The following is an 18,460-nucleotide window of genomic DNA, read 5'->3' as shown; positions in this document are numbered from 1 at the left end:
TTGTTTGTCATCTCCTTTAGGTTCGTAATACGTCATCTTTTGGTGCGTGTCCGTATTTCCTTTTGGTTCGTAGAATGTACATCATTTCCTTGAGGTCCGTGATACGTAAAATTAGAGAGCTTAAGCAACTCAACACGAACGGCGTCAAAAACGGCGCGCGTTCTGACGAATTGCTAAAAAACGGCGTTGACGCCCGTGACCGCGCGCGTAGAACGTAAAATTCCGTTCCGTTTAATTCCGTAAAATTTCCTTTAGGTCCGTAATACGTCATCTTTGGGCTCGTAGCACGTCAGTTCTTTTAGGGTCGTAGTACGTCAATTCCTTTAGGCTCGTAGTACGTCATCTTTATTAGGCTCGTAGTACGTCATTTCCTTTAGGTCCGTAATATGTCATCTTTAGTTCGTAGTACGTCATTACCTTTATGTTTATAATACGTCATCTTTAGGCTCATACTACGTCATTTCCTTTAGTCTCGTAGTACGTCACTTTCTTTTTGTTCATAAAAAGTCATCTTTAGGCTCATAATACGTCATTTCCTTTAGGCTCGAAGTACGTCATTTCCTTTAGGCTCGTAGTACGTCATTTCCTTTAGGCTCGTATACGTCGTTTCCTTTAGGCTCGAAGTACGTCATTTCCTTTAGGCTCGTATTACGCAATTTCCTTTAGGTTCGTAGTCTGTCAATCGTAGTACGCCATATCCTTTAGGACCGTAATACGTCATCTTTTGGGTAGAAGTACGTCATTTCCTTTAGGCTCGTAGTACGTCATTTCCTTTAGGGTCGTAGAGGTAATTTCCTTTAGGCTCGTAGTACGTCATTTCTTTTAGGTTCGTAGTACGTCATTTCCTTGAGGCTCGTAGTACGCCATATCCTTTAGGTCCGTAATACGTCATCTTTTGGTTAGTAGTCCGTCATCTTTAGGCTCATACTACGTCATTTCCTTTAGTCTCGTAGTACGTCACTTTCTTTTTGTTCATAAAAAGTCATCTTTAGGCTCATAATACGTCATTTCCTTTAGGCTCGAAGTACGTCATTTCCTTTAGGCTCGTAGTACGTCATTTCCTTTAGGCTCGTATACGTCGTTTCCTTTAGGCTCGAAGTACGTCATTTCCTTTAAGCTCGTATTACGCAATTTCCTTTAGGTTCGTAGTCTGTCAATCGTAGTACGCCATATCCTTTAGGACCGTAATACGTCATCTTTTGGGTAGAAGTACGTCATTTCCTTTAGGCTCGTAGTACGTCATTTCCTTTAGGGTCGTAGAGGTAATTTCCTTTAGGCTCGTAGTACGTCATTTCTTTTAGGTTCGTAGTACGTCATTTCCTTGAGGCTCGTAGTACGCCATATCCTTTAGGTCCGTAATACGTCATCTTTTGGTTAGTAGTCCGTCATCTTTAGGTTCGTAATACGTCATTTCCTTTAGGCTCGTTGACGTCATTTCCTTTAGGCTCGTAGACGTCATTTTCTTTAGGTTCGTAGTAAGTCATTTCCTTTAGGTCCGTAATACGTCATCCTTAGGCTCGTAGTACGTCATTTCCTTTAGGTTAGTAGTACGTCATTTGCTTTAGGTTCGTAATACGTCATCTTTAGGCTCGTAGTACGTCATTTCCTTTAGGTTAGTAGTACGTCATTTGCTTTACGTTCGTAATAAGTCATCTTTAGGCTCGTAGTACGTTATTTTCTTTAGGTTCGCAGTGATTGGGGGGATATAAAATGAATGAGCAAATAGTAGAAATAAAACAACTCCAGGTTGGGTGAAGCATTATTGTTTATGTGCCTGTAAACAATTAAATGTTTTTTGTAGTCGACTCTGCCTTAACACGGCACTTTGTGTGTTTTAATTTATTCATATCTTGATTATATTGATGAGACCAGGATACAGTTATTATGCGTTTTCCATGGAGCACTGCGGGTTACGACACACAAGTGTTACGATTCTCAAGTGCAACCTTATTTGAAATAGTTGCATTATATCTTGAGTCTTATAATTTTCGCATCTGAAGTTTTTTTTTAGCCTCACAGCAACTTTGACCAGCTCCGACGCCCCTGGACTACTGAAGGGGATATAGATTATCAAACACCCTCAAAGCCAATAACGTACTTTGTTCATATAGAGGCGGCTATTTATAAAGGGTATAAAATGTTTTTTAAAACTTAAAAGTATCTCAAATTCTCTTTTACACATACTGATTTTTTTATTAAGAACAGAGAAGACGAATCCACTTCATAGATCAAACATACGACCACATCGCCATATACAGTACTGTACTTAAAGTCTTCAAAACAGCCACTTATACATACCAAAGCCCACTTAGGTAAAACAGGTGAATTTTGTTACAATTACACGATCGTGTTTATCACAACTCATAACCAGATTTAAGCTGTTTTAGAGTTAGACCCGTAAAAAAATATATATATATATATATTTTTTACGGGTCTGGAAACTGTCGTAGAAACAGACTATTTTCTGTTATTGATGAATGAGGCCTTAATAGTAATATTTAGACAACTAGTTCAAACAGCCTGTCTTACTAAGAAAAATAAGTGATTACTTTAAGCATTTTCGAATCCCGCTATTATACTGTATAAAATGTAGCAAATGTGTTATTTATCTGTGTAGAAAGAGCCAATAGCGTGGCCTTGGCCCTCACATGGGAATATTGTCGTAATGGCAACACAAATTGGCATTGTGTCAATGATGCTGCATTTGATTAAATGCGATTTGTGGTTAGCATAGGCAAACTGGAATAACTTTGAGTCATATATTAAAACGCAAACAAGGAAAAGTACATCAAGGCAAGACACACAACCTAACCGTTTGACATTATACTATACTTTCGAACTACGAAATGGTAAGAGCTTCATTTTTAATATTCTAAAGTACTTCCTGTTCTTAAAAAGGAGATATTTTCTTTTATTTGAAACATTTTAAAACATCAGATTGATATAGTTGCGTCGATTGACAATTCACTTTTTTCATAGAAAACTTTACTGGTAACTAAAAGAAGGGGGTGTTATGTATTGTAATCGTTTAAAGTCATCTATCAAAAGATTCAGAACACCAGTTTTGATATAGCAATCGACTGCGTTTATGTTTTCGTGCATCTTAACAAAACAAAACTTTATACAAAAGATGAAATACTTTCTGCAGCTGCTGGCGAACTCTTCACTTTCTACCAGCTAACTATAGCAATTTCTCATTTTACTTTTCCTGGCTTATTAGCAAAGGGATGGTTCTGCTAGATAATTACTATCTTTATTCAATTTCAAGATTCAATATCACCTATTGCACGGTTTTGAATCTATCGGACGCTCTTGGATTATTCTGTCACGGTAAAATTTATGTGTTTGAATAAATTAAATTGCCCTTATTGTATGTATGTATGTTTTTAGACCATTCTCTTTTCTACAATTGTCATTTGAAACCATGAACCCTTTTCATTCGTACTTTTTTTTCTCCGTATAGTTTTATTAACAATAAATAATTTACATCCGCTGTGGGGATTTTTGCAAGACCGATAACTTATGTAAAAATGGTTTTGTTTAGTTTATGGTGCCTTGTTGTGTCATTCCTAGTTGTATAAAAATATAAAATAATAAATTGTTCCGCGTATGCTTCACAGCTTCTTAAAGAATGGCAAAAACATTTTTTTCTCTAATTTTATTATGCTTTCTAATGTTTGTATCTCTTCAAATCTTGCTTTCTCTTTTAGGCCGACAGACTAACTCCAGAGCAATTGTCGGGTAAGGAAAATATCCTGACAAGGTTGTCTTGTGCATCCGGCTATACTAAGTGACAAACACTGCTGTGCTATTTTGCATATGATAGCTATGATAACCTTTGCGGACTGGAAATAAATACTGTGTTTCCGTAGCAACTGTGAGTTAAGCTTGTGGCGATCTAGCACCCCTGTGTTTTTAAGTAAAATTTGCGCCGGCAGCTTTCGCGCGCCAGATGCGAATATTTCCCTTTGTCTCTGATTGGCTGAGAGTTTATCCTAAATAATTATTGCTCCAAGACGCTCAGATCGGGTCACCTGCGATGAGTAAGATTTGCGAAACTATCTATTTGCCTTAGTTGTCTTTTCCCCTGGTTCCCTAACCTGCTGGGCAAGCGTTCGCGTTGGGATTTGGAAAGAAATAGAAACCATCAATATAATGACCATATAATGATCCATCATCATCAGCGTTTTCCTTATATCGTCATATAAGCTGGCTCACAATCGAAAATCGGAAGTTTGATGGTTGTGGTGCGTTGTATTCGTAGAGATCGAAGCAGCCTTCAAGATGTACGATACGAATGGAGATGGGCAGATCAGCGCGGAGGAGCTGGGTCAAGCAATGCGTGAAGCTGGGCAGCTGGTGTCGGACGAGGAGCTCAAGGATATGATAAGAGCAGTCGACCTTGACGGTAACACGACGGCTACGCGATCGAAAAAGATGTTTTCGCGCGTAGCACTCAATTATAATTCAATTGCATTGGAATAAGAAAAACATAGTCAGAGGCAGAAAAAAATGAACTAAGGACATTATTTCTACAGTAGCGAACGTAGTTAGTGGAGTTTACTGCGCAAACGTCCTTGTCCTCAATTTGACCGTGAAACTTGGAGTTTTCACGTCGTGGTTTTATGGAAAACGCCTGAAATGTATCAGACAGAACGGATTTCCACGTGCTGCTGAATTCTGAATCAAAATTCTATTGATTTTTGCTGTCGTCGTCCACGTTTTGCCGTCGTCGTTGAAAGCCGCATTGTCAACAGTTTACTTCCTAGTTTAAACTAGGACTATCGAGCATTCCAGTAATGAAAAGTTCGAGCAACGAGCCTATCAAATTTTCTGGCCGAGTATTTAGAAATGCTTGAGAAAAATGAGCTAGGCAAAGGATATGGCAGTTAGTCAGATGCACAGGCAAAAAGCGTCCCCACTGATATTTTTTCCAAAAGAAACGAAAATAATTTTAGTGGAACCGACTTTGTCGATAAAGAATCAAAACAATTGTTTTTACTTTCATTGTTTTTCTAAATTGTAAATTCAAGAAATGTGTCCTGACAAGGCCTATTACTGCAGCCTTGATAGATACATATTATATACCCCCCAAAAAAAAGAAATAGTAGAATAATATATATATATAAATGTTTCCCACCTGCAGGTAACGGCAAAGTGGAATTCAAAGAGTTTGTCCAAATGATGGCTAACCAGCTTGGCCAACCCGCGCCCGTTGAGGAGATGAAGGCGTACTTTGACCGATTTGATCAAGATGGGAACGGCTTCATAGACTCTGACGAGATGAAGTGTCTGGTCAGGGCCTTCTACAGCAATCTGACTGGGGAAGCCCTCAAACAGCAAGTTCGCGCTATGATCGAGGCTGCAGACACCAACAGCGACGGGAAAATTAGCTTTGAAGGTGATCATATTTATTACGATCATATTTAGATTTTTTATGGGGTCCCCCCCCCCCGGCCTTTGTACCAATCCTCGTCTTTGAGTGAAAGACACCACAAATAACGAGATATGACTTCTGAATTCAATAAACGTTAATGGTTTAAGACCGGTACAAGGTGTGCAGCACGCTTAAAAAAGCTAACCGTGTGCTTTTTCGTTTTCGTTTTAGAGTTTGTAAAAGTGCTGAATGCGAATGCCTGAAAGAGGACAAGCAACAAGATGTCCCGTCTTCAATGCCCTGAAGTCATTTCAATATCATATCATGCTATTCTACTGTAGAAAACAAAACAGGTTTTCAATTATATATCGATTAAAAATATGCCTGCAATCAATTTAGTTGAATTGTCTTCATCAGACATATTCACCCCCCCCCCCCCCACAAATATGGCATTTTAGAGGGAGGGGAGGGTAAAGAAGCTTATCGCGTGCGTTCTCTAGATAAATTTGTTCCAATGATTGTAGAGAGAGGCAGAAGGTGGGTTTTCAGCAAAATACACATATGATAAGGGGGGGCTGTTTTGGGAGTAAATAAATATCTAAAGAACTATTTTATTAGCCTAAGAACAAAGCTACTTTGTAGGTGTTGTTTAGGTTGTAAGCTACGATTTTTTTTTATAATATAAAAGTTTTTTTTCACGCGAAAGAAAGCCGAACAATAACTCGTTCCTAGGTTACGCTTCGTAAGCCTGACACTCTCAGTCAATCGATCACCTGATAATCTTACCATATTCGAGAGTGGGTTCCCTGTGTCCGTAAGCATTGTGGACTACGCATGCGCAGTAGATGTGCAAAATAACAACATGGCGGCCACTGCTGTCTGTATTAACCGGGGAATGGCACAATTTTCATTGGCAAAACAAACTGCTTTCCCTTGCCTGGATTGCACCAAGAAACCTTGAAATATTCAGACATCTGTAGCAGTATGGCTCTTTGCTCCCAGAGCGCGATGGAGTTCATTCAAGGGGTATTTTGCCCCACTGTGGCGGTGACTTGTAGTGAAGACGCCGAGAGGCTTTGTATGAAAAACAAGCTCTCTTTCGCGGAAATGGCCCGTCCTTTCTGCCAGCTAACTACTGAAGGTAAGCTTTCGCAGATCATTTGTGTCTGCAGGGAACCCGGAAATCAATACCTCAACAGGCACATTTAAATAGTGTCTTAAAGTATCTGTAATTTGTGTTTTGATTTAAATAAGTTACTTACATCCAAGCAGGAAATCAAGAAAATCCTCGCTTTCATTCGACTGAGGAAATGTGAGTCGTTTTGACCATATTTCTAGTGAACTGTTGGAAACCCTGCAGGAAGTTTAAATATTTTTTCCAGTTTTCCTTTCCTTTATCCAAAATAAATATGCAACAAGTATAAAGTATGTACCCAATAAAAGAAAATTGTATTGAAAAGTGTCGAAAATTTGTGTATAAGAACTCAAGGTTCTTACATAAATGGTACTTATCGGTAATTACGTTTTTTTAAGTTATTATTTTTTAAACAACAATGGCAAGCTGCATTTGCATTTTTCTCAACTTAGATGTATGTTAGATGTAACTTAATTCTTCTATTAAACTTTGTTGTCTAATATTGGAGCAACTTTTGACATAAAATAAATGAAAGCTTTATTTACTCATGATTCTTTTTTTTAAAGGGTTGGGTATTCAAGTCTAACAGTTCCTAATATGACCTTATTTTTATTCAGGCCAGGAGAAAAAATCTGAGCAAGTTTCACAGGACGCTTTTTCTTTCTGTTTTTGTTGCTGCTGCTTTAATGTATATTTTGTTATCATCAGCCCATATCAAAGACCCGTCTGGAACAACACACACTGTTAAAAATTGGAAGCTCCGCCTCCTTGAGATGTCAGCACCACACCCCCCTCAGCATGTTATTAACAAATTGTTGAATGAGGTTGTTCTACGTACACAACCCCTCAAGTCTGATTCTACCTGCTATACCCCTGAATTCCAAGCAAAAGGTTTGTATACATTATTAAAAAATGATAATTAGCCAAGACTACTCCATCCATCATGTCCCATTGATCCGAAATGAAGTGTCTGCTGTACCTTTAAACAGTGTATGGACGGTGTTGGAATTAGTAATCTGTTGTACCCTTATATATTGATGGTCCTGGGATAAAAATATCTGTAGTCCCCTTATACTGTATATTGATAGTGCTGGAATGATGTGTCAGTTGTGCCCAGATATATTGCTGGTGCTGGAATGGAAGTGTCTGTCATACCCTTATATATGGATGGTGCTGAAATAAAACAGTCCAAGCAACCAAGCAAAGGAGAAACAGGCTACTGTAGTACATGTTCGAAGCATATTTGTTACATAAATGTAATAAATGGGTTCTAAAAGATGGAAAAAAAAAGGAAATTATGGTCTGTTTAATAGCATTACTGATGTGCTTCTACTGCAACTAATGAATCCTGCTGGTGTTACTGTGGTAACTACAGTTCCTACTGCTGATTAAGTCCCTGTTGTTATTGACAAATTGGCAGATTGATTTTGTTCTTTTGCCCAGCATCCACACCATGGTTTGAAGCCTACAGGGATTGCTTCATCCAACTTCTCAAAACCTCAGACCATGAGTTTATTAGACACTTTCTAGCATGTATCCTTTGGATTGTTCAATGATCCATTGTTTGGATGTATCTGACCATAAGCAGAGTTTTCATTAGGCCCTGGCGGCAGGCGGAACCACTAGGTACATTCCACTGAGCATCAGCTACTGTTTAAAAAAAGTCAATTTATTTGAACTAATAAAATAAAATAATTTCCACCCCCTACTAATCAATATCTACCACCTACTTAGAAACTTAATAAAACTCCTGATTACTATGTATAATACACCTCAATTTATTCCTTCACCTTCATTTTGACTTGTATTATGTAATTTGTGGATCTTTTTGTGTTGTAGCATTTTATTCCACTAATCAAATTATTTTTAAAATAAGAAGTCTTTCTGACCTCTTGTGCTTGAACTCAGTATGGCTGCTTACCCAAGCCAAACAGCATTTGACTGCAAGATCAAAAGTGCAAATCTAAATACAAATCTGCTAAATATCATACAGTGTTACCAGAAATAAATCTTACTAGGCTAGATTGTCTTTGTAGCTAACTGGGTTTATGGTTATAAGACCATGCTTCTATTCATTGATGGACATGTTCCATTATGTTATGAGCTACCTTGACAATCTGCACGTAGGCGTGTTTGTGGTGTCGTCGCACCACCCTGACCCCATGAATGCCTTCGCCACCATGACATCTAAACAGCTGGACCAACAGCAGTCATCCCACAACAGCCACGTCAAGTGGTTTGGCACAGGCGTGTTCAAGTACTATGTTCTTATACATGATGTGTGTGAGGGGGTTGAGTCAAAGTAAGTGGTTTGGCATGGAAATGGCAGTAGCGGATCTAGGAGGAGGGTTTAGGTGGTTTGACCCCACCTCCCTTAAGGCTTCCAAAAGAAAATTTTTATGTGAAGAAAAATGCGTGTCCCTACCCATCTCTTTCGCTGCGTTTTTTTTTTTTTTACAAAAAGTGCCCAGTAAAGAGAGAAGTTAGAGCACCAGCATTTATTGAAATGCATTTCCTTCTTATGAAACACCCAGATTGCTGCACATTTTATCAATAAATCTGGTATTTCTGTCTTTGTGAGTCGGAAAGCCAAAAACAAGTGATAATTCCCTTTCCCCCTTCACATCTCCCCCTTCAGGGAAAAGCTACTGTAGATCCGCCTGGCTGCATGGTCCTTGTGTATGATTGTATGCAAACAAATACGAAAAAACCAAAAAGTTGTGTTCATGAACCAGAAGAATGATCTGCCCTGAAGAAGTCTTATTAAATACAAAAATTTGTCAGAATCAAATTCCAGTTTTTGGTGTATTGTATGCAAACAAATGTTTTGTGTGTGCTGTTTTCAGGGCAGATGCTGTGTACCAGAGCATGAAGTCGGTGTATGGCCTTCAAGCATGTCACATGCTCCATATCAACTCGATCAACCCCTCCATGCCAAACCCTGTACCCAACCTCCCAGATCCCTGGAGCCAGTTCATCATCCCTGCAAGCACAGACACTCTGGTTAGTATAGGTTTCATTCAATAAAGGTACAGTCAATAAAAAGATAAAACATTTAGAGTCTTAAGGGGCAGTGTCATAGTAAGAGCTTTGCAATTGCTCTCTGGCCCAGACACAATGAATTTCAGTCAAATTCTTATATTGACTTATGAGCCTTTGGTACATGTGGGAGACTTAAATTCTAAGGAAATTTAAAAAAAAGGCATTGACAGCTTAAAGTTCAACTGTTTGTAGGCAATTAAAAGCCTACAATAAACACTGACTCCAGACATGCGCAGTACCATGAGGCTGCCCCTTTAATAAAATTTAAACAAAATCAGTATGGGTCTTTTTATCGTTATGCAGATTTCATAACAGATACCAGGCATATGTATCTAACTGTAAGAAATGGGTTAAACCGAGTGATAGGAAATGTTCATTAATAAAAAAAGAACCGTTTCAAGTCAATCTGTGTTACAGACTAAAATACTGTATACCAAAATGACTAAGGTGGTAAGACTGTTTTAAAAAGTCATTGATACATTTGTAGTAGCATTGGAGTTTTTTTGGGGGGTGGAGGGGTAGGCAACACTTACTAGTGACTCACGTTTTTACGTTTTGACTGAAGTCTTTACAGAATTTAGTGTTTTAGAAGTTCTAAAATTGTACAATTTCCAAGGAGCATACCAAGACAGATTATATAAAGTACGTAACGGATCAGTTTCTTGTTTGTGTTGAAGGATTGGGATGAAGCTGATCGTAGTGCTGAGCTAGACGAGGAGGACCCTGAAAACTGTGCTGTCATTGAAAACTTTGACCCTGAAACTGTTACCGATGGCATAGAGGATCAACAAGATCGCCCCAGATCAGGATCAATCTTGATTGGACCATTATCATTTGAAGATGCCGAACCAGAGCAAGATGTTCTCACAAACTCTGTACCTCAAAAAACTGATGCAAGTTCAAATAACCATCACGAGAAGCAGCACCTGGCTGGCCATTATCGCTACTTTTCTAGCCGTCAGTTCACAAGTGGCATAAGGACACAGTCCAGTCAGCGCACTCATGGCTTGTACTTGAGCCTTAGTGATCAGGACAGAATCAAGATTTTTATTCATGAGCTGGCATTCCGGGGTCTTCTGCCATTCATAGAGAGGCTTATGAGGGTGCTGAATGACCAGGTATCTGTTTATTTTATTCTGTCTTGTCAAAAATATGCTGACTAAATGTATTTGATCTTTTTATTTGATTATGCTTTGCCTTGAATAACCAGGTAAAAATGTATATAAAAATGTATGGACTGGGTCAGTTTTTTTTCTGTTTTGTTTTGCCAGGACTCAAAATTGCATAGTTGAATCAGTGGTATCCAGCAAATATGGATTCACCATGTGGACCACTAGCGCCCTCCCGACCTTTGCATACAGTTCATTCAGTTATTGTCATTATGTTGTTATTTAGATTATGGCTCGGAAAGGCCTGCACCGATCCATATTCTCAGCCACAAAGAAGTGGTTTGGCGGTGGTAAGCCAGCAGGACTAGCATCTGGGCTGGTGCCAGGAATTGTGTAAGCACAAGCAACTCCTAATGGAAATTTTGTGTACTGTGTGATGTAGACTTTTCCTTGAAACACACACACAACAGGAGCTAATGCAGGAGTTTCTGGGAAAGTAGGGTTTCAAGAAAGGTGGCATTCATTGTTCTTCCGTTTATTTCCTTATATTTCTTGTTATTTTTAAGCCAAATATCAAATAATAGGGGGTGGGGAGGGGCTTGCTCGGCCCACCCCTAGATCCGCCCCTGCAACAAGCAACATTTTGTTCTTTTATATGGAATGAGGTATTTCTCAAAAAACTTATTTCATGTAAAACATAGGTAAACAGATAAATTTATGTGCAATAAAGTTGGACTGACAATAACTTAGGTAGACAAGTAAAATATGTGATAAGGGATGTGAAGAGCAGTGTGATTAAACTGTGGTGATAAGTCTTGATTAAACTATATTTTTTTTCACTTTGTCTCCAGTTATACGAATGATGCGCCAGAGTTGTCGTTAAGGAAGCTTGGTGACCTGGCATTTCTGGTGCAGAACTATGACTTGGCATACACTTGTTACCATGCAGCTAAAAGAGACTTCAACAGCGAACATGTCTGGTTCTATTTTGCTGGCGCACTGGTAAATACTACCAAATACAGTAAATGTGATATACTGTTACCTGTGTAAACTAAATCACTGCTTTGTGCTTTCAACTCTTACACCATACATTACTACAGTGTTCTACAGTAACACAAGTGTTAGGGTAAATATCACAGAGGTCAACACAGCCCAGATGAGATCTCCTCGGTTTTGCTGCAGTAAATGTTTTAATATTCATGACTGTAGCAGGGGCTTATCATTTTGATTTTATACCGTACAGGCTAATGTTGTATTCATTCTTGTTGTTCTTGTCTAGGAAATGGCTGCTATTTCAGTGTTCATGGGAGGTCTTCAGAGACCCTATCCCTCTCATTACATGGAGACTGCTATCTCCACATATCTTACAGCCTGCAGGTGAGTGTATGATGATATATAAGGTCACAGTTATTGTGATTTGTGGATCAGGGATGAGACTTTACATTAAGAAAGCTGTAGCTCGTGACGAAAGTAGACCTCATTGCAATTTACTTTCGTGTTACGCGCAACTTCCATAATGTTCTAAAATTCATGAAAATAAGGTGATGCGAAAAAGGGTATCACAGAAATTGTGATGTGCAAAAATTAAGTGAGTACTTTGATGTCATATGAATCATTTATAAAGCTTTTTGGATGCACCTTGTTTATTTTTTGCTATATTTCACATACAATTGAGAGAATTACTCTTTGCTAGTTTTGATGATAGACCTGTTTACAGGTATATTGTATAGTAAATAACTCCTGTATTCATGCTCCTTACAGATTATTGCATTGTATCCCCTATATGGCATGCTCAACTGGTTGCCCCTGGAAGTGGGTGTAAATGTCTTCCCACACTCATCTCATTGATTGTTTGTTCTTTCAGACAGCACATGTTTGCTATTAGGGCAACACTGCTTAGCACGGAGGCTCTCAAAGCCAAGAACATTCCTCTGGATGCTGCGCTACAGTTCATGCGGATGACAGGCGAGGTATGAACTGTACCAATGTACACTATTCACAAAGGGTCTCTTCTATTCTTGTTTTACTATTCACTTTATTTATCACCCTGTGAAAGGACATGATGTTTGCTTAAACTGTTTAATGGCCACATAGTAGAATGACATTATAGTGATAATCTGGCTTTTTTTTATTTCTCTTACAGGAGTCCGACTTGCTCTGTGCCTTGATGTTGGAGCAGTCAGCTCACTGTTTCTTGCACAGTAGCCCTGCCATGATCAGGAAGTATGCACTCAACATGATCTTGGCAGGGCATCGCTACAGCAAGTCCGCACAGGTATAGACCATTCACTCCCCCTTCCACGCACCCTCCTAAAGAAATTATATGTACACAAGTAATGCATCTCTTCCTCACACACCATCCTCTCCTTCCCCTTTAAGGGGCGGAGGACTGGCAGCGGCTAGCCCCTCTCTATTGAAAGTGGGAGGGCCCCCCCTGCTATTTTAAGCAGAGGATGTTTTTGTATATTAAATACACAGTATTTCAAACTAAAGGGGCAAACGGATGCATATTTGCCAATTTCGGGGCCTTTGCCCTCTGTCCCCATTCCCTCTTTTGGAAGCGCTCTTTTATTCCTTCCTTTACCATGACTTCGATCCCCTTCGATTATTGTTAACCAACAATTAACTGTGGTGTACATTCTTGCCAGCCTTGTCTAGTTTACTCCTGTTAGACTTACTCCTGTACATATCTCATCACCAATGAGTCTGAGGCCTATTCCCATCACTAGACTGTCTTGGAAAAATATTCAGAATCTTCCACCCACCCTCACCTTTTTTAATATTGTGATTTTCATTTTAATGGCTCTTTCACTTTATCAACAGCGCAAGCATGCACTACGTTGCTACCAACAAGCACTTAGTGTGTACAATGGCAAGTCCTGGATGCTTGCTGAGGTATGTGCAAAGCTATTATGTTGTTCTATTCATAGGTAGCAGAGGTTGTAAGTGAAGAGCAAAGACCACGAAAGAAGAAAGAGAACATCATTCCCTAAGAGAAAAAGAGTAAAAAATATTTTTAGTTTGTGGTAAGGACAAGGGGGTACCCCGCCCATAGCTCAGTCCCAAGTCGACTCCATTGAAGCCTCCCAGCTGACTTTCTTTAGTCAGCCGATTCAAGTTTAGCCATTTTTTTAAACACACCAGATTCTTTATGGGTTGAAAGTACATCAGAACAGGCCCGTACCCAGGATTTTTCTTGGGGGGTGCAAAATCCTAAAAACTGGACCAAATTTTTCTAGGGGGGGGAGGTTGGCATGAATTTCTTGATAAAAATCTGACCACCCCTAAAGGAACAAAAAGGGATTTTTTTATGCCTTTGCAGTATCTCCACGGGACATTTATTGTAAGATTTGGCTACAAATAAAGTCTGACTTATGGATTAATGACATACCAGAGTGATCTATGTAGCTTATGCTTTGTAGTTTTGTCTACAAATAGCATGTCTATTGAGAACCGAAAGTGGAATTACAGTTGTTGTGGGGGGTGCGTTGTGTGTTTGCACCCCCTGGTTACGGGCCTGCAGAATATTGGCTTCTCTTTACCCAGACTCGTACCCAGTCGATCATGTGCAAATAGTGACTTCCTCGCTCTAGAGTTTCTTCTAGGGAACATGAAGACAGTACAAGACAGTATGTGTTCGAATTATATCTCTGAAAGTGTATATTTGTGATAAATACAATCCAACCAGAGCAGTATGAGTTCAAATGAGTGCCAGAACATTCAGACCATCCTAATTCATTTCATGAAATGATGCATCGAGCTCACCAGTGTCTTGGGTTTTACGAAACGAAAATATCGTCTAATTGAACTGGGAACAACCGAAAATAAAACTAAATGGTTTACAACGAGTGTGTGTAGGTAGGCACTTGGACTTGTGCACAAAAAAAGTAAAAAAAACGGTCATAAAAACGCTGCTTGCAAGATATTTGAAAAACTTGCAAGATATTTCCTGAGTTCTGCCAGACGTCAAGTGAATTCTGACCCCGAAACTGCATCCTGACCGTCATGCACCGCGCGGCGTCTGGGTACGAGGCTGTTCTTTACCTCTATGACTTTGCCTCAAGCTCTACTGATTATTATTTTTTAGTATTAAAAAAACATGGGTAGCACCATCAAACATCAAGCCCTGTACAGTATGTAGCTGGCATTCCTGAACCCTTTGCATTTCTCCTAGCAAGTTTATTTGACTACAAATAGCAGTTCTGGTGTTATTTCTAGGATCATATCAACTTTACCCTGGGTCGTCAGTCATTTAACCTGCGCCAACTTGATGATGCCCAACAGTCATTTCGCCACTTGCTTGTCTATGAAAGCCAGCAGTCTCCTCAGCAGCAGGCGGCATACCTCAGAGAGTTCCTCTTTGTTTTTAAGGTATGTACTTAGTCAACTTTTTATAACGTCAGTGAATGGTAAAAATGGAGCAATTTGCACATTTAATTCAGGCATTTAGTGTTGTTGCTGTTTCTGCTTGTGTTGTTGTTGCCTCTGTTTGTTTTTGTGTTGTTTTTGTGTTGTTTTGTTGTCGCTTTTGTTTGTGTTGCTCCTGCTTGTGTTGTCGCTTTTGTTTGTGTTGCTACTGCTTGTGTTCTTGTTGCAGCTGCTGTTGTTGTTTCTGCTGCCATTCTTCTTCTTATTATTTTTTTTGCGATGATAATGTTGTGGTGGTCTACTGCTTGTAATGGTTTGCTGCAGTAGATGTCATTTGTGGTGCTGCTAACAATAATTCAGTGCACTGAGCAGTTGATGATAGGGTTCTTACCAGTAAACTGCAGGGAGAAATACCACATTTTCTCAATTCAACTGCTGCAGATATGATTATGTAGATTCTCTAATCTCTTTCAATTTCAAATAAATTCTGACTTTAGCAACTGATGGAGACACGAGATAAAGACAAGGCTAAAGAAGATGTGTTACCCAACCTACCATTACCAATGCTGGATTCTAATGCAACTAGCACCATACGCTCCTATACCTCTCCCTCAGATGGCAAGGATACTGAGGGGAGGGGTGAAGTTCTTGGTCTGACGTCCTTCGAGGAGCGGTTTGATAGTAGCCTTGCAAGTCGGTGGAAAGATTTGGAGGAAGAGGTGTATGAGAGTGTGAATGTTACACCCATCCCACCCTTCTTCCGTACCCATGTCAGCCGCCTCTGCTCTAGGACTAATAATAGTGCCAAGCCGCCATGTGTAGTTAAAGGTAAGGACCACATCGAAGGACCACACCAAAGGTTTATGATTCTTGTTAGTTAGATCAAGTTTAAACTCCTTGTTAGTGAGAGAAAGGGTTTTGGGTACTTGTTAGTCAGAGAAAGTTTTATAATCCTGTAAGTGAGAAAAAGGTTTATAATCCTTGTTAGTAGAGAAAGGCTTTTAATCCTTGTTAGTCAGAGAAAGGTTTATATTGAAGACAGACATCTACTGTAGAAGACAAAAGTATGTGTGCTGAGGTGCTGTTTCCTTGTAGAATGTGTTGCAGTAGAGGTGGTGTTTATGAACCCGCTCAAGATCCCTTTGAATCTGACCAACTTGAAGCTGCTCTGGACCTTCACACCATCATCAGGCAGTGATCAGGTCTCTAATGAGGTGAGGATTCAGTTAACTGGTTTCTCAAGAGTTGACATACTGTAATCCAGTCCATAACGAGGTGAACTTATTTGTCGGTAAAATTAAAAAAAAGACAGCAGCTGATGATGTAGAAATATTATGAGTTCATTAAGTCTCTTTACTTAATCTTTTCTGCATGTACTTTGTGTTGTGGTAATAATGATGTCCATTTTTCGTAGTTCACATCTCACGAGGAACTTGTTCAGACTGAAGTAGTGGGTGCCTTTGCAATAAGCGGGGGAGAAACAAAAAAGGCCCGTCTCACACTGCGCCCACAGGCCACGGGCCAGCTGTCAATCACAGGACTTCGCTACAGCCTCAGCAGCGTCGCTATTGGGGCCCCTGTGGACGAGGACCTTGGCCCAGGCTCTGAACCTAACGCTGCTGTCTCGGCTGTGAGCATGCTAGGGAGACTGGACCTTAGGGTGCGAGGGTCGCGACTCAATCAAACTAAAATAGAGAAGACAAGCATTCTTTACGGGGAGGATAACCGGTTAAACCTCCAAGTGGTACCAGCTATGCCTAGATTGCAGGTCAGTCAAGCAAAATTAAGATAAATTGGTTTCAAATAGATTGACACAAAATGAGGAATACTAGATGTTGCCACTTGTTTATTTTTTTTGGTATCTATATGTTACCACGCACGCGAAAACGTACCTTAACAATTTTTTGTTGAATGGGCAATTTATATGGCGTTGATATGGTCTTAAACGAAAAAGCCAAGACGTTGAATGTTTTGCTATAACGTTGATACGTTCAGTAAAAAAACTGAACGATAAGCTCTGCCATGGATATAATATGCCATAACGTGGAACGGAACTGCCAAAATGATAATTTGTTGATAATTTGTTTAATTTAGAAACTAAATTAATTTTTTAAACTAATTAAACGGTCTATGTCCTGCTTTAACCTACTTGCTATTCCAAGGGAGCTACTTTGCTAGTTTTCCGCAAGAAAAGTCTCAATATGGCTGTCATCTTTGATTTATGTCCTTGCTGAAACTGGGAGCATGTTGAACAATAATAACGTTAGTGTTCTTTCATTAATCTTCCACAGGTTCGCTTCCAAAAATTCCCACAACGTTTACTTTGTGGTGAGCTTGTCAGGACAACTGCCGAGTTCACCAATTTAGGGGAGTGCAGTATGTCCCGCCTGCACCTCGCCACAACCACGCCCGAGTACATCAGCATCGGCACTCCTGACCACACCCTTGATAGCACCTCTATCTATCAGACTGCTCCAACCATAGGAGAGCCGGTTATGCGTCGTCTAGCCCCTGAATTTGACGTCCGCAGGGTTTCACCTGTCCCTATACCTGGTGGTAGCATACCTCCTGGAGGGTCGGTCAAATTACCTGTGTGGCTTGGTGGATGTGAAGATGAAGGGGTACAGCCCAAGGAATTTATGTTCTATTACGAGTCCACTGAACAAAACCCCCAAATGAGGTGTGTGATAAGAGATTCTGTCTCTTTTGGTGGCATTTAATGTGGGTAGTTTAAATATTTTAGTTTAAGTTACTTTAAAACTTGACCGAAATCGGTCTTTATAAATCGGTTTTTATTGTCTCATAATTCTCATCTACAGTTTTAGCTTCCACCCTTGTACTTTTTTCACCCGTGTGGTGTTGTGTTTCTGGTGATGGCTTATCCACCCTTGCAATGTGTTGTTTGTGTGTATGGCTTATCCACCCTTGCATTGTGTTTCTGGTGATGGCTTATCCACCCTTGCAGTGTGTTGTTTGTGTGTATGGCTTATCCACCCTTGCATTGTGTTGTTTGTGTGTATGGCTTATCCACCCTTGCATTGTGTTGTTTGTGTGTATGGCTTATCCACCCTTGCATTGTGTTGTTTTTGTGTATGGCTTATGCACCCTTGCAATGTGTTGTTTGTGTGTATGGCTTATCCACCCTTGCATTGTGTTGTTTGTGTGTATGGCTTATCCACCCTTGCATTGTGTTGTTTTTGAGTATGGCTTATCCACCCTTGCATTGTGTTGTTTTTGTGTATGGCTTATGCACCCTTGCAATGTGTTGTTTGTGTGTATGACTTATCCACCCTTGCATTGTGTTGTTTGTGTGTATGGCTTATCCACCCTTGCATTGTGTTGTTTGTGTGTATGGCTTATCCACCCTTGCATTGTGTTGTTTTTGAGTATGGCTTATCCACCCTTGCATTGTGTTGTTTGTGTGTATGG

At 39.8% G+C, this 18,460-nt stretch overlaps 2 protein-coding genes across 3 annotated transcripts in view; both read left to right on the top strand.

Annotated features, from left to right (window-relative positions):
• Positions 1-2,696: 2,696 nt before the first annotated feature.
• LOC5518077 (calmodulin) lies at positions 2,697-5,771 on the top strand. The gene is made up of 5 exons (XM_001637948.3): positions 2,697-2,849; positions 3,711-3,741; positions 4,265-4,408; positions 5,147-5,401; positions 5,609-5,771. The coding sequence occupies exons 1-5, from the start codon at positions 2,847-2,849 to the stop codon at positions 5,638-5,640; spliced, it is 465 nt and encodes a 154-aa protein (XP_001637998.2). The 5' UTR covers positions 2,697-2,846; the 3' UTR covers positions 5,641-5,771.
• Positions 5,772-6,211: 440 nt separating this feature from the next.
• Positions 6,212-18,460, top strand: part of LOC5518021 (trafficking protein particle complex subunit 8) — a 28,890-nt gene continuing 16,641 nt past the window's right edge. For both annotated transcript variants that reach the window (XM_048721248.1, XM_048721247.1), the window contains exons 1-17: positions 6,212-6,518; positions 7,221-7,403; positions 7,956-8,045; positions 8,640-8,814; positions 9,359-9,515; positions 10,232-10,672; positions 10,950-11,056; positions 11,515-11,665; positions 11,943-12,040; positions 12,528-12,633; positions 12,807-12,938; positions 13,487-13,558; positions 14,882-15,034; positions 15,529-15,859; positions 16,127-16,245; positions 16,446-16,799; positions 17,323-17,711. In XM_048721248.1, the coding sequence (XP_048577205.1) occupies positions 6,362-6,518; positions 7,221-7,403; positions 7,956-8,045; positions 8,640-8,814; positions 9,359-9,515; positions 10,232-10,672; positions 10,950-11,056; positions 11,515-11,665; positions 11,943-12,040; positions 12,528-12,633; positions 12,807-12,938; positions 13,487-13,558; positions 14,882-15,034; positions 15,529-15,859; positions 16,127-16,245; positions 16,446-16,799; positions 17,323-17,711 (3,215 nt within the window). In that variant the 5' untranslated portion in view covers positions 6,212-6,361. The remainder of the gene's footprint in view (positions 6,519-7,220; positions 7,404-7,955; positions 8,046-8,639; positions 8,815-9,358; positions 9,516-10,231; positions 10,673-10,949; positions 11,057-11,514; positions 11,666-11,942; positions 12,041-12,527; positions 12,634-12,806; positions 12,939-13,486; positions 13,559-14,881; positions 15,035-15,528; positions 15,860-16,126; positions 16,246-16,445; positions 16,800-17,322; positions 17,712-18,460) is intronic.

Source organism: Nematostella vectensis, chromosome 13, assembly GCF_932526225.1.
Source record: "Nematostella vectensis chromosome 13, jaNemVect1.1, whole genome shotgun sequence".
NCBI classification, from domain to species: Eukaryota; Metazoa; Cnidaria; class Anthozoa; order Actiniaria; family Edwardsiidae; genus Nematostella; species Nematostella vectensis.
The sequence above is the reverse complement of the archived record's forward strand: the minus strand, read 5'-3'. Positions and strand labels throughout refer to the sequence as shown.

Bases quoted from the DNA above. Each gene is read 5' to 3' on its own strand.
- LOC5518077 (XM_001637948.3), top strand. The intron at 3,742-4,264 runs GTAAGGAAAATA...TTGTATTCGTAG, and splicing joins AACTCCAGAGCAATTGTCGG to AGATCGAAGCAGCCTTCAAG. The intron at 5,402-5,608 runs GTGATCATATTT...TTTTCGTTTTAG, and splicing joins CGGGAAAATTAGCTTTGAAG to AGTTTGTAAAAGTGCTGAAT.